The sequence below is a fragment of the Herpailurus yagouaroundi genome, unplaced genomic scaffold, assembly GCF_014898765.1.
Source record: "Herpailurus yagouaroundi ecotype Mexico unplaced genomic scaffold, PumYag 187, whole genome shotgun sequence".
NCBI classification, from domain to species: Eukaryota; Metazoa; Chordata; class Mammalia; order Carnivora; family Felidae; genus Herpailurus; species Herpailurus yagouaroundi.
Window position 1 is genome coordinate 24,304,872 of NW_024412418.1, and position 22,613 is coordinate 24,327,484.

At 39.8% G+C, this 22,613-nt stretch overlaps 1 protein-coding gene and 1 long non-coding RNA gene across 4 annotated transcripts in view; one reads left to right on the forward strand and one right to left on the reverse strand.

Annotated features, from left to right (window-relative positions):
* The window catches only part of BBOX1 (gamma-butyrobetaine hydroxylase 1), a 57,828-nt gene that overhangs the window by 18,336 nt on the left and 16,879 nt on the right, over positions 1 to 22,613 (reverse strand). For all 3 annotated transcript variants that reach the window (XM_040495583.1, XM_040495585.1, XM_040495584.1), the window contains exon 4: positions 11,852 to 12,050. In XM_040495583.1, the coding sequence (XP_040351517.1) occupies positions 11,852 to 12,050 (199 nt within the window). The remainder of the gene's footprint in view (positions 1 to 11,851; positions 12,051 to 22,613) is intronic.
* Positions 1 to 22,613, forward strand: part of LOC121043632 (uncharacterized) — a 40,207-nt gene that overhangs the window by 3,341 nt on the left and 14,253 nt on the right. The gene's annotated exons all lie outside the window — the stretch shown is intronic.

Below are 22,613 nucleotides of genomic sequence, written 5' to 3' on the forward strand. Positions count from 1 at the left end.
ACATTCTCATAATAGTTATAGCATAAGTCTGGAAAAATCCTAGAAATGTCATTTGGTCTACCTTTCTACCTCTGTATAGAAATGAATCAGGCCAAGAAGGCTGCTGCTGATTGTTTATGATCCTAAGTTTTCACGTATCCTTCTCAAATCCAAAGGAAAACACAGCAGAAATAAATGCAAATGTGACCCATTGGCCTGTGGAGAAACTGTTTTAAAAGCTCACTTGTGGGACCTTAGTGAGATGAGGGTGTATTTACATGCATCTTTCATTAGAAATAGATTCCAGTGTTCTTCCAAGTAAAACAACTCGAGCAGATTATCAGGAACCATCATGACTGAGGCAGAGATGAAGCACCAGGTTTCTCTAAAACTAGAGGTAGGCTCAGCATAGCATCTTAATCCATTGATATAGACTTGCCTGGTGTTGTGCAAGGACAGGTCATTGAAACTGTGCACACAATCCTGCTTTTGCCAGAGACGCTATTTTAAACAAATCTACGTATTTCCACTGAGCTACTTGTGTCATTCTCAGAATTGGACAAACCAAACACAGACTCTTAACTACAGAGAACAAACTGGGGGTTACCAGTGGGGGAGGTTGAAAGAGGTGAAGGGATTAAGAACACAGTTATCAGGATGAGCACAGAGTGATGTATAGAACTGTTGAATCACTATATTGTACACCTGAAACTCATATAGCACTGCATGTTAACTATACTGGAATTTAGTTCCAGATAAAAGAAATTTCTTTTATATTTTCCATTTAAGGATTTTGTCAAAAGCTTCTGAACATTAAAATTGTGACTTTTCGAGACTATTTTGTGGGCTTAGTTTGAATACTAATTCACTAGATCCATCCAAGTTAGATGGCCAGTCATAGATATTCATGATATTTCATCATGTTTTATGACAAATTTGAATCTTTTTGTGTGTATAGAATGCTTACATATTGTTTTTGCTAGATTTGTTCTTTACAGCATTGGTGACAGATTTTATAATCTTTTGGTTCATGGCACACTCTTGGAATATCATGCTGGATTTATTAGTAATCTTTTTCTTTTTTAAAGTTCTACTTATATGAAAAGATGCTCTACCAGTGCGACCTGGACTTATTATCACCAACAGCTACAATCTCTAGTCTCAACCCACTGCAAGCTGGTCTCCTCAGGCAAAAGAAGAATGCCTTCTTTTGATTATTATTACTTGTCCTGTTGGATCTAAAACATAATGCTCATATATGTTAATTTTTTTACATTTTTTAAATGTTTATTTTTGAGAGAGAGAGACAGAGACAGAGACAGAGCATGAGCAGGGGAGGGGCAGAGAGAGGGGGAGACACAGAATCCAAAGCAGGCTCCATGCTCTGAGCTGTCAGCACAGAGCCTGATGTGGGGCTTGAACCCACCACAAACCATGAGATCATGACTTGAGCCAAAGTCAGTGTCTTAACCAAGTGAGCCACCCAGGTGCCCCATGTTAATTTTTTTTTGAAGTTTTAACATAGAAAATTAAATTTCTAATTTATAGTCATCCAAATAAAGATTATATACTGTGTAATATTTCTAATTGTAGTTGTGACACATGCACAGATGACTTCCCAGATGCAGTCACTCTGCAGAGCTTCAGATATTTCTTTTTCCACGATCACTTGTTAGATACACACAATGGCCAGGAATTGAGGGAGTGAAAAGGACAGACATGGTACTTGCTGCACCTCATGGAATGTGCAGTCTGTGGGGAAGGAAATTATTGTGATTTATCTTTCAAAGCTAAAGTACAAGGTCTTATGAGAATAAAGAAGGGAAGATTAAGTGGAGACCTGAAGATTGAGTAGGATTTACCCAGAAGGGCAAAGATCATTGTGGAGGGGGAGAAATAGTATGTGAAAAGGCCCAGTGGAGGGAGAGAACATGGCCTATCAGAGGAAGTGAGAGAAGTCCAATATGGGCTGGAATGGAGTTTGCTCTGTGGCTGTTGGCTTTGCTTCAAATTTCTGCTTCCCTTGTTGTCCTGTAAAGTCTTACAAAAAGTCTCATTACATTAGGGAACTAAGTTGAAACATACCCTTTATCTCATAGCATTTAACCCACTGCCAAAAATATTTGTTGAATGAAGGCATGGACTGTAAAACAGTAAATTGTGTTACTTTCCTGGTTGTCTGGCTATTAACTTTAATCTTGACCTAAGTCATATGTTTTAGGTATATTTAAATTATGAATAATTTGGCCACCAATCATAAAGCTTTCTTCTGAGAAAAAGACTCCAAATTAAACAGTACAGGGACAGTAAAGACAAAGGAAAATGAAGTTCCAGATAAAAGTAAAGGAGAGAAACCAGGGAATCTTAGAATGTTATTAGCCATAGTTTGGAAACACAGCTTAAAACCATAACAAAAAGTTTCTGAATCATATCTCCTTTTAATAATTAAGGAAAATTCACATAAAAATTAGCAACATCAAATGATTAAGGTTTAATGTCATAAAGTTATTTTACGAAAAAGAATGCATAAGGGTGCCTGGGTGGTTCAGTCGGTTAAGTGTCCGACTTCGGTTCAGGTCATGATCTCCCTGCTCGTGAGTTCAAGCCCCACATCCGGCTCTGTGCTGACAGCTCATAGCCTGGAGCCTGCTTTGGATTCTGTGTCTCCCTCTCTCTCCGCCCCTCCTCTGCTTGCGCTCTCTCTCTGTCTCTCTCTCTCTCTCAAAAATAAACATTAAGAAATTTTTTAGATAAAGGAAAAGAATGAGTAGCAAAATAACATACCTACAGATAATACATACCAGAAGGACATGCCCTCCAAAGATAAAAAATATTCTAGTTTTTCCATTTCTAATTTCTATTTTCTATTTACAGCTACTTCTGTTGAGTCCAGAACACATTGATGAAATGATAACAATGTATGAAAAAGTAACCTAATCAGATATAGAAACTCAAGTATGGGATGATATATTCAGAAAGGAAAAGTCTTAAAAATCATTAAAAATGGGGGCGCCTGGGTGGCGCAGTCGGTTAAGCAACTGACTTCAGCCAGGTCACGATCTCGCGGTCCGTGAGTTCGAGCCCCGCGTCAGGCTCTGGGCTGATGGCTCAGAGCCTGGAGCCTGTTTCCAATTCTGTGTCTCCCTCTCTCTCTGCCCCTCCCCTGTTCATGCTCTGTCTCTCTCTGTCCCAAAAATAAAATAAACGTTGAAAAAAAAATCATTAAAAATGAAAACTAAGCTAGAAGAAATGCCCTATTGAATAAGCACAACAGATAACACCTTTGGATAATTAGAATATAAAAAGGAGAAAAACATAAATACCAAAAAAGACAAGAGATAAAGATTTGAGAGAAAGTAATACATTAAAAGGAACAGGCACAGAAGGTTTAATATATACATAATAAGAGTCCTCAAAAGAAGAAACGCAAAGTAGAGAACAAATATTAAGAGCTATGATTTTAAAAAATCTTGAAATAAAAATTTTTTTTTTTTTTTTTTTGAGAGACCAAACCAGACATTGCCTGGAAGAGTTGTCCCAGAACAACCAACACTAAAAGAGTCTGTAAAATCACTGGTCTTTACAGGGAAAAATCTTTTGGGCATCCACGTAAAAATATCAAATTATTCATAAGGAAAAGAAAATGGGATTACCAATAAAAGCGTAGTGACATATTAAAGATTCTGTGAGCCAAGAACTTCATATTTAGCCAAACTGATTTTCAAGTATAAAGACCTTAAGTTGCTGTCAACATGCAAGAATTTAGAGAATATTGTTCTCGTGGGTCCTTCCTGAGGAATTTACAAGAGAATGAGATTCAGACGACCCAAATGAACAGAGATATGTTCACATGGCCCTGGTGCCAAGTAGTAAACTTTATTCACTAATAGAACTAATAGAGAATTTAAAAAAAGACATAGAAAATCTAAAAAACTGGGAAACTATTGTTAACTACTGCACATTTTGGTGATAATACTCTATCAGGAAAACAAGATAGTGAATACCATAGAATTCAGGAGAGCTTTTGGGGAAAGAATTTTTCTTTCAGGAAAGATTTTTCAGGAAAGAATTTGGGGAGAAAAAGGGGTTTGTGATCCTTTGAGGTATGTGGATGGGTTCTGGAGTGACTGGTAATGTTCTATTTCTTGACCTGCATGGTGTTTCAAGAGTGTTTGGCTTACAAAATTTTATTAAGCTATACATTTGTTTTGTGTGATCTTTCTATGTCTGTATTATATTTCACCATGAGAAATGAAATTTATTTTTAATTTATTTTGAAAGGTTAATACTCCCAATAATAAAAATAAAGACAGGGGCGCCTGGGTGGCGCAGTCGGTTAGGCGTCCGACTTCAGCCAGGTCGCGATCTCACGGTCCATGAGTTCGAGCCCCGCGTCAGGCTCTGGGCTGATGGCTCGGAGCCTGGAGCCTGTTTCTGATTCTGTGTCTCCCTCTCTCTCTGCCCCTCCCCCGTTCATGCTCTGTCTCTCTCTGTCCCAAAAATAAATAAACGTTGAAAAAAAAATTTTTTTTAAAAAAATAAAGACAGATAGTGATAGAAAGGTAACAAGTACCTCTATAAACATAGAGAAAAATGTTATAGCAATTTCCTCCAAGGTTCTGAAGGCTTTCATCATGAAAAACTAAGAATGCAATGCATTGCAAAAAAAAAAAAAAAAAAAAGTTTATGAGAATTCCACCTTAAGCACATTTAGTGGTTTTCTGGGGGGTGGGGGGTGTTAGGTCAAATTGTGCTTAATTTATTTCATCAGAACAAGATGTAGATGCTAGTTTAAATTTTTGATGTGAAAGATTAAAATATAAACTTTATCTTTTCTTGCCACAAGTTCTCTGATTCCTTGTTAACTGTCACTTTCCCTTTGCATAAACAGTTGGCTATGATTTGAATTTAACAGAGGGGATGGGAATAAATATTCCGGTGCTGTCATCATGACTTACTTTGACAAATTTCTATATACCCCCGTTAAATTATTCCCTTGCATCTGAGCTGTAAATGAGTAGAAGCCACATTTGATAGTTAGTAATTAGTTAATCATTATTACGGCCTTAGGAATTATGGGGGGATGCTGGGTAAACTGCCATAGGAGTACAGTGCAAAGGAAAGACTCCAGAGTGTTGAATCAGGTAAACCTGGGTTTGAAGCCTGATTCTTCTGCCTCAGTTTCCTTATCTCTAAAATGGGGGTAATGGTTCTTACTGGAATTGCAAAGATTCAAGATAATGACTCTAAAGCATTGAGTTCAATACTTAGCATGTAAAAGGTGCTTCATAGACAATTATTTTCCCCCGTCCCATTACTAGCTGCCTGTCCTGGATACTCAGGGGATAACCAAGGAGGTAAGGGATGTAGCGGGGTGGGTGGGGGGGGTGTTGGGGTCAGGGCTTGTGGAGAAGCAAGTGGCTTGTTAGGGTCTCAAAATTTCCTCAAGTGATTTCGAGGGGAGCATGAGACACAGAAATTATTTTTCCTTTCATTCATGAGATGACCTCATACTCAAGTGGTTTTGTTGGCAGCAACTTTAATTACTGCGAAATTGAATATTACAAAGGGAACCCCAGGGACTGTCTCTTGGCTGATAACGTAAGCTGGGGTTCACAATGGCCCAGAGAACAGAGACTGTTACTTTGCTTGGGAAACCCTAATGCTCACAAGAATACATATTTTAAAGGTTTTCTCCCTTCTACTTAAACACGATGATGGTCAGTACTAAATCTAAACAACTCACGAAGAAATCCCAGTGTGAATTTTTTTACCAAGTAGGATGGAGTTACTACAACTAGTTTCAGAACTAAGACAGGTTTCCTTTGTTTTCTTCCCAAGTCTAAATTACTTTTTAGGTTGATTTTTCATAACTCAGAAGCCATTTTTATTCAAGAAGGGCTATGTGGTTTTCTCCAGCAATTTCTTGGCTAGAAACTTCACCAAAATGGGTAAACTTGTTTCATTTTGTTTTGTTTTCTTTCCCTGTTTAGTCCCCACACTTCACAAATATTTTCTGGTAACATGTGTATCAAGTAAGTAGCTATTTCAAAGTCAGGTTTGGAGGGAGTGCTAATGGTAGGAGCGATTTCTAAGGGGCCAGCTGCCAAGGAATAATCATATTTTTCACTCATACACCCTCAATCTCTAATACAACCGAATGTGTGAAATGCTGCTGGGCTGGCTTACAGAAATGCTAGCAGAAATCCAGTGAATGCTGGAAAGGATATATTCTTGTACTCCCCAGAGGCCATTTCAATATTGTTAATTCTTAACTGGCCTGGCTGGTGTATTTGACAAACAGCCCACTAGAAACATTTTAGGCTTGACATTATGTTATTCATCTGATGAAGCCTGTATGCAAGAACTGGGCAGCAGTTGTAGCCTCTTACATTTTTCCAGCAAACTTTCATCTAAAGGTTTTAAAGGGCATGCCAGGTATTAAAATAGTCCTGTAGAAAGAGAGAAGCAAGTCCTCAGGAGAGGAGAATCATAGAGCTCCAGGAAATTACATGAAAAGCTTAGATCACCTTCTCCCCTACAAATAGCCAGTGGTGGAGCCATGATTCAATTCTGATTCTCTACTGGTCCTATGGGCAGCTCTCTGGGCAGTAATGTAATACAGATGCTGTGGGGTGTTGAGACCTCAGTTCTCCCCTTAATTTTTGGAATGAAGTGTTCCAAAGTATTTATTTAAATACTTCCACTACAACATGTGACTGTATAAGTTTTATTCAATAATTATGCAGCTTCCATGCTGGTCTCCACAAGATAAAATTTGACTACCACCAAGATCCTTAAATTTCTTTTATCCCTTTTCTTCATTGTCTCTGCCTATGTTATTCCTTATGTTGGTGTTTCAGAAAAACGTATTTTTCATTTTCACCTCATTATTCTTATTTGTCTACTCCCTGCTACATGTGTTAATGCAACTTGCTTATGCCAGCAAATAAAGCATTCTTAGAAAGAAGAAAAGCTGAAACTTCTGGACTGTATTCTGGAAAGAAGGCAGTCTTGTTAGCTAAGGTTGAAATTTGTATTCTCTTCTGCTTAACTTCCTGATGAAGAAGGGTCACTCAGAATTGCTCACAAGGTTAATTTTCTAACTAAATACCGACAATGCTAAGAAAGAACTTTTGTCATCTTGGCCAAATTAATTGCTCAATATCTTAGCATACATTCCCTCTTATTAAAATTTCCTGGGTGATCACTGTATGTCAGGCACTGAGCTAGTACTGAAGATATAACCGTGATTAGGCCACCATTTCAGCCTTCAAGGAGCTCAAAATGACAGCGACAATGGTCATGAGCTATGCAAGCCTTATTTACAAAGATTATCCTGGCTGCTAGTTACAAGCAGAGTACCTACTTAATGCCCAAAACTGGTCGTAAATATTTTTAAAAAATGGACACTGAATCCCTTCCTTCTTTGTGTGTGTCACACCCACACACAAACACACACACACACACACCATTACATGTAAATATGATGTGAATAATAAAACCCTGACCTAGCCAATTTATTTCGTTTTTCTACCAATTGGAAAAGGAATATTTTTGGAGTATGATTTTGCCCTTTCAGGGAAAACTGGTGGTTGCTAGAGGGGAGGTGAGTGGGGAAGCGCGAAATAGATAAGGGGGATTAAGAGTACACTAATTGTGATGAGCATTGAGTAATATATAGAATTGCTTATATTGTACACCTGAAATGAATATAACACTGTATATTAATTATACATAATTTTTTACATGATTAAATAAAAATTTAGAAAAAAATATTCAGGAAGGTATTTTTATTGATTTGGGGAGAAAGTTCAGGTACATGAGATGAGGCTTTTGGCCCCACTCTATAAAACTATATTGATCCAAATTAAAGGTTTAAAAACAGGATTTGGATTTGACCTAACAAAATAATGACAAGCATCTGAGAAAATATAGATGTGGAAATGACATATACTTTTGTCCTCAAAGCTATTACCATTTTGATTTAGTATTTGAACATAATTTTAGGATTATGAAGTGCTGAATAATTATTGCATTTATCTGCTGCTTTATGTATTTTTTAAAACATCCAGGTGTTCATCAATCATTAAGCATTTATTCCTTACCTCCCATATGCTGAAACTGTGCAAAATGCTGGAATCTACTGTTTTTTTATATACCCCACTAACGCTTTAACAATTGAGAGAAGAGCTAAGAACGAAAAATAGATTTTATAATTCTTACTTTAGACCCATGCAATTCCAGTTCTCTAAACTATTTGGATGGAATCCTATTTGAATGGCAAAGTGCTAGGTGGATATTTGTTTCCCAAGCAGGGCATGTAAAGTAGCACCACCCTATTATTATTTTTGGCATCTAAGCAAGAGTAGAAACCAGGATCTTTGAGAAATCTACACGGAATGCAAAGTTGCCCTTTAACCTTCCTCTTCCTGCTTTCCTTTCTCTATCCTTCTCCTATTTCTGGCAGTCCCCTCTCTCCATTATTTATTGCCTTCATTTATTCATTCCATTCACTCACTCACCTGCCAGTTACTTTTTCAAACAAGAGTAAGGCACTTTGCCAGTGGAGAAACAAAGCTATGAAAAAGAGAGACCATGGTTAAGGCAACTACTGATTGTTATAAAGAGAAGTCATGTCCAGGCACTACCACAGTACAAAGAAGAACATGAAAAATGCCACTTCATGTACATAATTGTGAGAGTTGGGAGGATAGAAAGCACCCAAGCTCTATACCAACAGAGACCTGCCTTCTCTTAAAGTACCCCTGCTCTCAACCAAAGGTTTTCACCTTTGCTACACATGAGAATCGCCTGTAAAGTTTTAAAAAGTCCTGGTACTCAGATCACATCCAAATCCTGTTTTGAAAAATCTCTGGAGACTGGACCCAAATGTCAGCATTTTTTAAATTGGTTATTCCAATGTGCAACCTCAGTGGAGAATTATTGCTCTAAATATCCCTTCTTTTAAATCCCATGTTACAGAAACTTTAATATCGCTTTCCACATGATTGTGGGAAGGAGCAGAAAAGGAAAATAACTTGAGGAAAACACTTACTTTTCTCATCCTCTTAATAAAAAGCAAACAAGCAAACAAATACAAACAAAGCAACAATAGCAAAACTGTCCTCTTCTGTAAGTTCTTGCGGTAAAGAATCAAAAATTACCACCACCACCACCACCAACAATAGAGATCTTGGTAATCAGTTGTAGATGTAGCAGTGAGGTGGGCAGAAAGGCATTTCTTAGCATGTGGTATAGCTTGAGAGCTTCAGGAGACAGATGTGACCTCTGCACAGAGGATGAGGTGGAATAGGGCTAACCTTGTCTGGTTAGATGCAAAGGTCTTGGACAAACAAAGTGTAACAGTAGCAGAAGGTCTGATCTGTTTTTGACAACCAACTTTGAATATTTATTTCAATAAATTTCACAATGTTAGATCAGGGGCCAAATTATCAAGACTTTTTAGGATTTGTAACAACAAAACAAAACGAAATGTAAGTTATGAATCAGGACAAAGAATCTGACCCTAAATGTGAGGGATGGGGGTGAGTATTAGAAAACTATAACAAAGACCACCCCCCGCCCCGGATTTGGCTGCAGTTGTGCAATTATGAAATGGGTTGCATAGATACAAAAAGTGTCTTGTCAGTAAATAAAAATTGAGTAAAAGAACATAGAAGAGATCTAGTTTGAAGTGTTCTGTTTATGCCTGGTGCCTAAAAGCATCCTTTGCATGTTCTAGCTTTATATCATCAATAGTGAGGTGGATTAGGAAGCCTGTGGATAAAACAGACCCCAGTTATAACTCTGGTTTTTTTTGGTTTTGTTTTGTTTTTTTTTTTACTACCTGTGAAAACTTGGGTTATAGTTGAATTCTCTGAGCTTCAGTTTCCTTATCGGTGTACAGGTGGATAATATCTGTGTCAGAAAATTATCAACATTAAAAAAAGAACAAATATTGGGTTGAGGCTCTTAATAATTTCAAGGCTTTTCCACCTCTGTCCTTTGTCTTTTGTTACTGATATAATCTCTAGAACAGCTTAAATTCTTGTAGATGTAGGGGAGAGAACAATCTTGATGTAATTTTGCTAATGGTGGAAGTAAATTCTTGGGGTGGGGGTGGAGTCTGGGTCTTCTAAGCTTAAACATGATAGAGTCTTCTGCCATGATTCACCTTTTTTTTTTTAAGTTTATTTATTTATTTTGAGAGAGAGAGAGAGAGAGAGAGAGAGAGAGAGAGACAGAGAGAGAGAGAGACAGAGAGAGAGAGAGAGCGAGAGAGCAGGGAAGGGACAGATAGAGAGGGAGGGAGAGAATCAATCCCAAGCAGGCTCCACACTGTCAGCACAGAGCCCAACGTGGGGCTCAAACTCGTGAACCTGTGAGTTCATGACCTAAGCCGAAATCAAGAGTCAGATGTTTGACCAGCTGAGCAACCCAGGTTCCCCTGCTGTGAATCAACTTGATCAAATCAGTGGGAGCAAGTGGTGGGATATTTTTGAATCCTCTGTTTATCTATGTCTGTAGAGTCTTGCAAGAGGATCTTACTCTAGATTAGGGATGGCAAACTCAAGGGCAGGCAGGGCCCTTGTAGGTCTGAGGTGGGGGTGGGGTTGGGGGGCGGAATTTGTGCAACTGGAGAGTGAGAACATGCTCCCTTCAAGCAGATGGTTGCCATGTAGGGATTTAGCCTCAGTTGTTGCCAGATTTGATTTTTCAAGAAAAGTCAGATCCATATTTAATGTAAAATCTCCCACTTTTTAAGTGTTGACAACGAATTCTATTTTCTTTCAACATCCTGTGGGCCAAATAAAACATATCTGAATACAGCCTGTGTGCTACCAGTTTTGCAACCTTTGGATTCTGAACGTTCTTTTCGCTCCCGTTGTGCTCTGCTCAAGCAGAGCCCAAGAGCAATTGTATACATCACAGGAAGGGTTCACCCTACAGATTAGAAATACAGTAATATCCCCACTTGTACCTAAGTGTTTCCTGTTGTGAGTGTTTCTTATCCATAATTAATGTTACCTCCCAGGTAATTCTTATGCAAACAGCTTCTTGTTTCAAAGTTAAAGTCAGTTACATTTCCTGTTACTTGCTGAAGTGCATAGACCTAATTTTCTGCAGGTTACTTTTATCTTTTTTTTTTTTTTAACACATCTGGTGGGCGGCTTTAAATTCCCCAGGGCCCTACTTTATTTTGCACTGAGTCTTGGGTGGTAAAACTTTAATGAACTTTCAGTATTTATAAAAATCTTGGAGAAACACAGTCTTCCATCCCACCTGCTGTGAACTGAATTGTGCCCTCCCCCAAATCCCATGGTGAAGCCCTAACCACCAATATGAGTGTATTTGGAGAAAGAGCCTTTAAGGAGGTGAATAAAGTTAAATGAAGTTGAAGGCTGGGGCTCTTCTTTAGGACTGGTGTCCTTATAAGAAGAGGAAGAGACACCAACAATGCAGGTACAGAGAGGAAAGGCCATCTCCAAGTCACAAAGAGAGCTCTCACCGGAAACCAAACCTGCCAGCACCTTGATCTTAGACTTCTGGCTTTCAGAACTGGGAGGAAATAAATAAATTTCTGTTGTTTAAGCGACCCAGTCTATGGTATTCTGTTAGGGTAGCCCTAGCAAACTAACACACCATCCATCACTAGCCTGTCTTTGATGTCTGATGTCTTTGGGCTTTTAGGATCCCTTAAGATTTCAGTTATTCTCAGGGAAATCCCACTTTTAGATTCGCCTTCTCATCTGACTTCCTGTTCATGGCATTATGGAAATTTTGTATCTCCAGTCAAAAGTGTCCCCCTTCTGGGAAATATATCAAACTTTACATATAATGGCAGAATACAGACTATTTGGTGACTCACCCATAAAATGTAAGGTAAAGGAAACCAATCCTTTTCCCAAGTTTTAAAACTTCTCCTCGTTTGTCAGATGCTCCTGTGAGTCGTACTATGCCTACTTTCTTGAGGCTGGAGAGCCACTTGTATGCATGTTCATCATTTTTTAAAACATCTTCAAAATCCAGTGTAGGTAGCTGGAGCTCTGAGCCCCAGTACTGACATTCTGTGAACAAGAAAAGAAAGAAACCAGGTGGGGTTACATCGTGTTTATATAAAATGAGAATCTCCGAGAAGGGGCTAGTTCATTGAAGCTGATTTATCATGGAATTTACAGAATTTCAGTCATATTAGGAATACCCAGGTTACCAGATTTTCTTCCCTGGAGACATGCCAATCTACTATATACCTCCTGCCTACCATTGCCTGACCCATGACAGGTATTCACTATACCTCATGTGTTGAGGGAATGTTTAACTTGTGGATAGCTCTTGATCTGTATGTCCTTAGGGCTTCTCTGCCTGGACTCTGCTTGGAAATAATGCTGAAATATTGTGTGTTTTAATCACCAAGTAGCATTGCTCAACTCCAAATAAATGATAAAATCTGAATGATGGACTTAGAACAGCATATGCGTATTTCTGGAGGTGGGAGGAGTGTTTGCCTTGGTAGGTACAACTTCTTCCTCTTACTTCACTTGATAAGAAGCTTTCTCTGAGGCCAAATCATTCTTTGGAGTCAACAAAAACAGTCCATAGGGACAAAAAAGTGAAAGGTGTGGTCATAGGATGCATAAAAGATGCATTTTATGTAGACCCTTTGATGATAATGCCACACCAGATAAAGTCAAATCCCTCATGATCAAATGCTCATAAAAAATGTTTACTTAAGAAACAGAAAGGAAAACAAAGGGAAGAAAATAATTTGCTTGCCAACCAGGCTCTCCTAAAGGAGGCGGAACGCAAAGATGTCATTTTGCCAAGGGAAATAACTCAGATATTAGCAACTGCATTCAGGAAATACCCAACTCTAGTTAATCCATTTGATTCTTCATTTTTGGAAGAAAGTGTTTGCCTTAGGAAGGCAAACCTTCCTAACAAGTGACAGAATGAGATCTTACTATCTCAATTATCATCCTGAGCAATGCCTCAATCTTCTAACTGGGGGGGACCTATGGCACGTTACAGAAAACAACCCCAAAGCCCCCACTTGAAGAATGAGGAATGGGTCAATGTTCCCGTGCAGTAGTTGTAGACTGGAAATCATTCCCCCTTTGATGTCAACATGGCTGTTTCTGCAGACACAGGGATTTCTTAGGAGTCACATGGTACTTTACAAGTGAAAAGGTCCCAGCAGGTTCAGGAGGTCACTTCCTGAACTTCCACCAGCTAGTTAGCCACCAGCTAAACAGCCACATGCAGCTGGTACCGTGTGAGAGAGGACATGAACAGGGGGAAGAACACAGAGGCAGAGGGGCCTGGGTTTACATCATTGGGTTGCATCTTGCCAGCTAGTTTCTTAGTGTCTTTTCTGAGCTGCCGCCTCTTGAGTTACAAAACGCCCATGGTTACATCTACCTTGCAGGTCATTTGTTGACCACGCAGTGAGATAATGCAAGTAGCCTCGTTCAGTGCCTGGCACATAGCAGACCAGTGCTACTACTACATTTGCTGAGTACTTTCAAGATGGCGGGCACAGTGCTGGGTGCTTCCCATATATTATTTCTTTTAATGTCCACAATATAAATATGCAATAGATGCTTTCAGCATTCCCAAACTATAGAAGAGGGAGCAAAGATCCAAGTCATGCAGAGCTAATGATTTGCAGAGCTGGTTAGTCAGATCCAGGCAACAAATTCCAGAGTCTGTAATTTTAACAACTACACATAAAATAAACAAGTGATGCCTTAAAATGCTGTTGTCGCATATGAGAGAACAGATGTGTGAATGTCTATTGCTTATTCTGTCCCTTATAAAGGAAATCTACCAGATAAAAAAGAAAGGAAAGCATGTTACAATTAGGACCACGTTGTCTGAACTTGTTTAAGCACTGGTGTTTAAAGGTAAACCCTGAATGTAACACTGAGTGCTAATTATGCTGGAATTAAAAAAAAAAAAAAAGTTAAAGATAAACTTTGGCTCCTAGTCCTGATTTTAAATGCAGCAAAAAACATGATGAGTAGGTTTTGTGGCACAACACTACAACATTGCTGTCCATCTTTTGTGAAATGAACCAAGAATTAAAAACCAGCTAGCTTCTTTCTTTAATGTATGCCAGTGCATTTCAGGGGTCCACGCTGGTTTGCTTTTACTTAAGGCCATTATCACTTTCCAGAGAATGTCAGCGATGGTGTATCAGGGAAATATAATACATAGAGATTGAAAAAGACATTTTCGCAAGATGTAAATGTTTTAAAAACTTTGAGTTCGCATTTTGACTACTTTGTGGTTTCAAGGAGGATCTCCTTAGGGCACACACTATGTACATCTCTATACATTTATAGTATGTTTTAATGAGATTTTGTTTCTACAGGAGTCATTTTCCCACTACAGAATCACCCACACACATGCACAGCTGCGCATACAAACACACACTATTCTTTGTTTTAAAAGCACGGGATGACTTAGGTTCTTTCAGTAAATATGTTGTTACTCTTTACATGTATAAAATTAACCATATTCCCACTGGGACTCCAGTAGGAAGCAAGGCTGACTACGCATAGCATATCCTCCACAATTTCAGATTTATAAGAGTTGACTATCAGAAGGTGGTTACAATGCCTTTTAAGTTCTGCAAAGTTCACAATTTTCCAACTATAGCTCTCATCCTGGCACGCCATAGAAAGTGCTTTACAAAAATCAGCAACCAAGGGCTACAGCTCATTATAGAACCTGTGTTCTACTGTGAGCCACTCATACACTCAGTCTGCTAAGTGTGATTTTTCAGAGATAACACGGTGACCAACCAGTTTCTAAATTCATCATAGCATCCACGATATAAAATACTCTACTTTGCAGGGAGAACCACATTTCAATAAATCCACCTAAAATCGTTTCATGATATCTGCACAGAAACTTTAACATTGAAAACCCAGTTTAAAAGTGTTTCCCCAGTCTCTCCCAACTACAAAACATAACTACAGGGGACTCCGGAGAAAATACGTTTGACTAGAGTAAATCATTTGTCAGGTGAATACATTAAAAGCAAATTTAAATTTCACACTTGGATCTGGATACATAAACGGTATGGAAAATGACGGAATATTTAAGGCATGAACCACCCTTTCTAATTTAACTTATGGCCTTACTAATAAATACTTCCTTGAACATGTGCTTCACACATCATAAAATTTATGAACCAAGCTCCATGCTGGCTTTCAAGGAACCATCTGTACAAGGTTTCCTTTTCACAGGGAGGCATCGCATTCCTGGATCCTGAGTTGTATTTCAAAAAAAGGAAAAGACACAAAGAAGCTCTTTAGTTAAAGACTCATGAGTACAGCATGCTGGGTTGCAATGTGTTATTTGGAGTTTAGAACCTTCTGTCCACCTGCACTGACCTGTGCTTTTGGCTCTGAACTAGCTCGTCTAATAGGCTGAAGATCAGTCAAACTCTTACTATCTTTTCCTGTAAATACTTGGCAGGGGCCCAGCCAAAACCAAAATCTGACCCCAGTAGAGGAAAAGTACCTCGGTGGAACTAGGACTTCGAGTCTCTTTTCTGTGCTAAGGGGATCCTGCGCCTTTAGACATTATTTTACTTCTTGTCGGGTGAACTCGACAGGTCTCAAGAATCTGATCACTTGTCCTCTCAGACTGAGATCTTCCAGAAGCTGACCTGAGATGAGGATTTGAATGCAAGCAATGTATTAAGGAGGTATCCTGTGGAAGAACTAATAGTGGGGGAAGCAAGATAGAGAAGGAAGCCTCTGGAAACCACTAAAAATTTTTTTAAGTGTATTTATTTATTTTGAGAGAGATGGAGACAGAGAGAGAGAGAGAGAACATGCAGGCAAGAAGCAAAGAGGAAGAGAGAATATCCCAAGCAGGCTCCACATCACCAGTGCAGAACCTGACGTGGGGCTTGGGCTCACAAACCACAAGATCATGACCCGAGCCCAAGTCAAACGCTCAACTGAGGAACCACCCAGGTGCCCCAGAAAACCATTTCAATGAATGGTTAAGGGAACTGCTGGCCCTCATGGCAATACTGTAGATGATACTGCACAGTCGTCCCACCCAGGGGCAAGGAAGCTGGGTGTGCAGGCCACCCATGGCCACGCCTCATTGGCTGCTTCTCTAGGCATTCACTCCTGGGTCTTTCTGGCCTTCTCTGTGTGTTAGCCAAGCACGTTCCTCAGGCAGAGAAAGGCCTCTAGCAGAGTGTCAGGGTGGCAGTTGTGCACTAGAAGGTGGCAGGCATGCATAAGAGCACTGAGGGTCTGTGGCGGGGCACTCTGCGATGCCCTCCTTTGGGGTCTGTAAGAATGGGCTCGAAGTCTGTCTTCTGTGGTCCCTTGGCATTAAAACACACCTCAGTCACAGTGCTTACCACATTATGCTGAAATAAGCTTGCACTTATTCAACACATATTTGTTGAAAGCCTAGCTATGCAAAAGAGATCACATTTAGCGAATAAAAATAGATTTGATTGCTGCCCTTGGGAAGGAAAAAGTGGCTAAGCAAGGAAGCAAACAAACACCTAAAAGTAAACATTGTCGCAAGTGCTATGGAGGTAACAAACGGGGTGAATGTCTTCTGGTAAACAGTTATTGGGAGCAGGATGGGGAGCATTTTTAGACCTGGCAGTTAAGGAAGGTCTCACAGAAGAGATGTTACTTAAGTCAGAGTCCAGGGGGTGAAAGAAGGCAGTTATGCAAAGGGCAGGGAGAAAAGAATCCCAGTGGGAGGGACAGTAGGAAGAGGGGGAATCTCTAATCTTGTTGGGGGAGCTCAGAGTTACTGGGCCTAGAACCCAAGCAAAGGGGAGGGTAACAGATTAAATGGAAAAGTAAGCAAGGGTCCGTCTGGCAGGACTTCTCTCTCTCTTTCACTAGATTGCAAATTCCTTGCAAGGGACAGAGAGCATGTCCTATATGTTTATTTCCTCACCACTACTGCCCCCTTCTCTCCCCTCCCCCAACCCCAGCATATAGCCCAAGGCTGGCACCCAGTAGATTTTCAGAAAACTAATATGTTCTGTGTCCTAAACAAACCTTTGCCTTTTTTCCCTTTTGCTTGTTTTCTAATAAGGACTAGAGACTGGTAGCAACCCCTGAAAGTTGACTGTGTCTGAGTACTCTTCAGAATTTTAGAAGATGGAGAAATCCATAAAACCTTTTCCCTAGGTGATAATCCCACCAAACTCGAAAAGTCTCCCCAAGGATGTATGAAACATGCTTCTACACAAGTTTATGTTACTTGAAAGGAGAGAAATACGTTTTTGTTTTGGACCTTTAGGTACCTGGTACCTGGTATATTCTATATGCTCAGCCCTATGACAACAGTGACCTTCTAGTTGGAGAAACCAAGAACACATAAAACCAGGCAGGGACACTAAAAGGCCGGGTGTGAGGAGTACTTGAAAATAGAGCTAACGTTTATCGAGCCCTTATGATTCCAGACACTCTCGTAAGCACTCTGTATGGATTAATTCATATAATCCTTACAACAACCCCATCACAGAGGTTCTAGTATTATTCCCATTTTATAGATGAGGGGACAGGTCTAAGGATTTTCGATAATTTGTGCAATATCTCACAGCTCATACATGTCAGGGCTGGGAGGCCACACAAATAATTTGATTACAGATATTCCAAAATTCAGTTTTACCCTCTGCTCTTGCTGTGACTGTCCCCTCTGACATGCCTGAAAAGGTTCTGGAAAACCATCTTGATCCCTTTCAATTATGTACACTGCATGCATCTTCCTGTGGAGAAACCCATACTGGTTCCAGACGGCTCCAGCTGTCACAAGCTGCTTCTTTATGCTGAGGCACAGTCTACCTTTGTCGCCTTGCTTTTAGGTGCTAATTCTGTGCTCCATAATCACACAGTATATGACAGTCTTGGAGATGCATACAAAGACAGCTACTGTGCTAAGTTTTTCTAAGCCCAAATAGCTTTTTTATTCCCCAGGTTTTTCAAGTTTTATGGCTTCTGAGCCCTGCCCCTAGGCTCTCTGCTCTCCAATGTACGATGTGTTCTGAGTTTGCTGATGCTCTCCAACAGCACTGGTGTCTTGAATCAGACGCAATACCATAGATGTGGTCTGGCCCATATCTGCATGGTGGGCTCACTACCACATTTGCATTCACATGACCCAAATCCAATGAATCCTTTTTGGCTGTCTCAACCCTGTTAACTCCAATCAACTTTTCAGTCAGCGCAAGTGTGTAAAAATTGTCTGTCAGTTATGTCTTCATTTTCTGAAGCTAGCTCACTGAGAATGTGTGAAGCACATGTAGAGATGAAGATACAGGTCTAATTTGATAGGGACATTGTATCAGAGTTAATAGCTCGAGGTCTGAAGGTGACAGACCTGGATTCAATTCTGAATTCTGATACTTCCCATCTGCAAGCACTTCAGAAAGTGATACATTCTCAGGGCATTTGGGTGGCTCAGTCAGTTAAGCATCCGACTTCAGCTTGGGTCATGGTCTCACATTTCATGGGTTCAAGCCCCATGTCAGGCTCTGTGCTGATGAGAGCCTGCTTTTGATCCCCTCTCTCCCTCTCTGCCTCCCCCCCAACTTGTGCCCTCTCTCTCTCTCTCTGTCAAAATAAGTAAATAAACTTAAAAAAACGGAAGTAATATACTCTCTCAGCTCAATTACTTCGTCTGGAAAATACAGGATGAAAATGACCTGCAGGGTTGTTATGAAATTTGAATGATATGCTATCTATGAACAATTTAACATGGTGTACCTGATTAAATCTGCACATGAACCAGAGCAGCCAGATGTGAACGTGGCTGAAGGAACACACACCACGATGACTGATCTTATTGCATGTCCCTAATGTCTGCTTAACTCTCTTACTAGCTGATCATTTCTCACATTCTCTAGCCTCAAACCTTCCACTCCCTCCTCCCACTTAGGCTCAGCTGTCAGCTTTGCCTTTTATTTCAGTGGAAAAATAGAACTCCGAAGAGAACTTCCAAATATTTCCACCACCATAGGCACCAACCGGCCAGTGTCCATGTCCTTATGGCATGTGATGTGTTGTAGATGTATTTGTAAATTTACCAATGTGTATTACATATATATATTACATATATATTTGTAAACTTGTCTTTCTCTACCGGACTGTCAACTCCCTATAGACAGAATCTTTGTCTGTTTTGTTCACCACTTCATCTCCAACACCTAGAACAGTACCTGTTCTAAAATGTAGAAGACACATATTTGCTGAATGAATTCATAGTACATGGTGGGTGTTCAATAAATGACATCTTTATTAATATTAGTTATTTCCCAAGATTAGTTATTCCCCAGCTGGCTAGTGGGGAAGAGAGTCAAACACACAGATAATGACCATTCAGTGCAATAATTGCAATGACATAGAGATAGGAGCCCACATGAATCGCAGCCACCATACATACAGGTGGGAGTGATAGAATGGTATTTCATAGAACAGATACTCTTTAGTCAAATCTTGACTCCGCTATGTATTGTCTCTTTGACTTTGGACTAGCTATTTAATTTCTATCATTTTCCCCTTCTGTAAAATAGTTATAATGATGCTGCCTTTGTGAGGTTGTTGCTAGGACTAAATAGAGCAATAAATATTAGGTGCTGAGCTCAGCACCTGACACAGAGCAGTGCTTTTAAAAATGTAAAGAAGGAAGATTGGTGAAAGACTAGGAGCAGAGATAGAGGAAGAAGAGGGTGTATGATGTTGGTAGTTTAGACAGAGGGTTGGCGGTGGAGGCAGTGAGATGTGGATGGATTCTAGATTATTTTGATAATAGGGCTAATGGGTTTTCTCGATAGATTGGGTGTGTAGTAAAAGAGACAGAGGAGTCAAGGGTGATCCTGCTGCCAGAGAACTGGCGTTGCCTCAACTAAGATGGGAAAGAGTGGAGCAGGATTCTGTAAGACCATCTGTTCCCATCAGGGGGGCTGTCTTTCTGCTGGCTTCCTCATTTTTTCCTTATTGCTCCAGGGAAATCACTTTATAAATTCCCTTTTGGTTGTCCATCGTTTATTTGACCTGATCAATTTATTCTGGGCTAGAAGCTCCTATTATGTCCTATCAAAGATAGAGCTTAGAGATTCTGTGCTTCTTTCCTGTATGAACACATTGTTCTCTTTAGATTCCTTCCCTTTATCTTCATTACTGAGATTATCTACTTTTATTTAAAAAAATTTTTTTTAATGTTTATTTATTTTTGAGAGATAGAGAGACAGACCACAAATGGGGAAGGGGTAGAGAGAGAAGGAGACACAGAATCTGAAGCAGGCTCCAGGCTCTGAGCTGTCAGCACAGAGCCCGACGTGGGGCTCAAACTCACAAACCACGAGATCATGACCTGAGCCAAAGTCAGATGCTCAACTGACTGAGACACCCAGGCACCCTGAGATTATCTACTTTTCAATGGTCATGAAATTGTAGCTAGTTTGGATCAGGGATTTTTTTTTTTCATCAAAGGATCTAGTTCGTACATGGAATATAATATATCTGCTAATGGCTGGCATTTTCATCTGTAGCAACCCTTAGCTAATAGATAACAGCCACTTTCTTCCAATTTCGCTGATCACCTCAGCTTCAGTAAACATTTCTACATCCCTGATTGGAATTAAGTTGATAGTTGCTCAGTCTTTTCACTGTCTTCCTTAAATTTATTTAAATGAAACTATCTGCCAGGTAGATGAAATTTTGGCTCAGACTTCAAACCAATGTCTGAGCGATTAAAATCCTTTTCATGGCAACAGTTCACCTCCAAGCCACTCTTATGTGTTTAGTCAGGAATAAGACATGATTATTCTCTATGTAAGGGGAACTCAAGCATAAGACTTTGTCATGCCACTATTGTTTATTTCCCCTTCTGTCCTTACCCAAATACTCTTTGCTACACCTCTGCTCCTATGTTCATGGCTGACTAAATTGGAGAAAAAAGGGAACAAGTACTTACATTTTATCATTTATTCTTCACATTCCAAAACTGAGAGTTATTGCTTTCTTTTTGTTTTGTTTTGTTTTAGATTTTTTAAATGTTTATTTATATTTTGAGAGAGAGAGAGAGGCAGACTGCAAGTGGGGGAGGGGCAGAGAGAGAGAGGGAGAGTCAGACTCGGAAGCAGGCTCCAGGTTCTGAGCTGCCAGCACAGAGCCCGATTCAGGGCCTGAACCCACCAACCGTGAGATCATGACCTGAGCCGACGTCAGACGAACAACCAACTGAGCCAACCAGGTGCCCGTGGTTTTTTGTTTGTTTGTTTGTTTGTTTGTTTTTTACATATGGAAAAAGTGAAGTTCAGGTCATTTATGAAACTAAGTCAAGTCATACAGCAGAGAGTCAAAGCCAGCTTTGCTGACTCCAAAGCCAGTTCTCATTACGTAACACAGTGTTGTTTCACAGGTGAAGAGTGGTCTCAACATACCACACTTCATTTTCTGTCTCGACAAATTCTAACAGAACTGTTTTTGAAAAATGTGTAGGTTTCCGTTGTTATGTTACAGGCTTGCATTTTAGTATTGCCGGGGAAATAAGGTCTATTTTCTGGGCTTTCCTTCTCATCTGTAGTTTGTAATTTGGCTTAGGGATAATATAAACAGAGGGTGGAATTGTTGGCAAAGGGCTTCACTGGGATGTGAGGTGGGTCTTGCAGAATGAATGGGTGAAGTCTGTCCAGACAGGAAGAATGGAATAAGTGATGGAGGAAACAGTCAGAGCTTGGACAAAAGTAGGGATCTACATGGATGTGGAGGGGCACCAGATTGTGGGATGTGGGCTTAAGAGTTTATCGTGCTGCAGTGAGACATCGGAGCAAGGGGGAAGGGAGATGAAGATAGGCATCAGGAAGAACACCTTGCAGGGCTGTGCAAGGTGGGTGTGAATAGAGGCCATGTTGTTTCAGTAAGCAGGCCATGAGATAATAAAAAGCTCCAACTAAGCTGTTGGCAAGAGGGACAACCTATGTAATTCCTTCCCCCATAACCTGTTGAGTATCAGTCTTCTCTGGGCAAGCGGGCAATGTGCATAGAAACCTGATGGCCAGTGGAAGAAAAGGAGAAAGAATTTCAATAACAGAATTCTGCATTGTTTTTCTTTTCCTTCTTCTTTCTTTTTGTAAACTGATGTACTGTTCAAGAGGGTCAAGCCTCTAGTTATTTATAACTAGATGTTCTCTAGTTATTTATAGCTGCTTTTGAGAGAACAATGTGAAGATGACATGAGTATATATATAAAGTGCAACATTGCTTTTCACCCAACCTGGCACCACTTAAGAAGGTGAGTAGGTACCATTTCTATCTACAGATGAAGATTTGGGGCTATGGAAAAGTAAGTGGCTCAAAATCACAGACCTAACAAGGCCTAATAGGGTCAAGAGCACTCATATTTTAGTGCTATGTTGCTCTTTTGATTAAGACCAAAGTTACAGATTGAGAAAAATGCAAAATTTTGACAAAATAAATAAAGTTAAAGAATCCACTGAATGGAGTAGAGCTTAAAAATTATTATTTTTTAATTTACTAAGTTAGAAGTTAGACAAATTAACAGAATGTATAAATAGCAACATCATTTTTTGACATCTTTTTTTTCCTATAGGGATAAGACAATTGAAA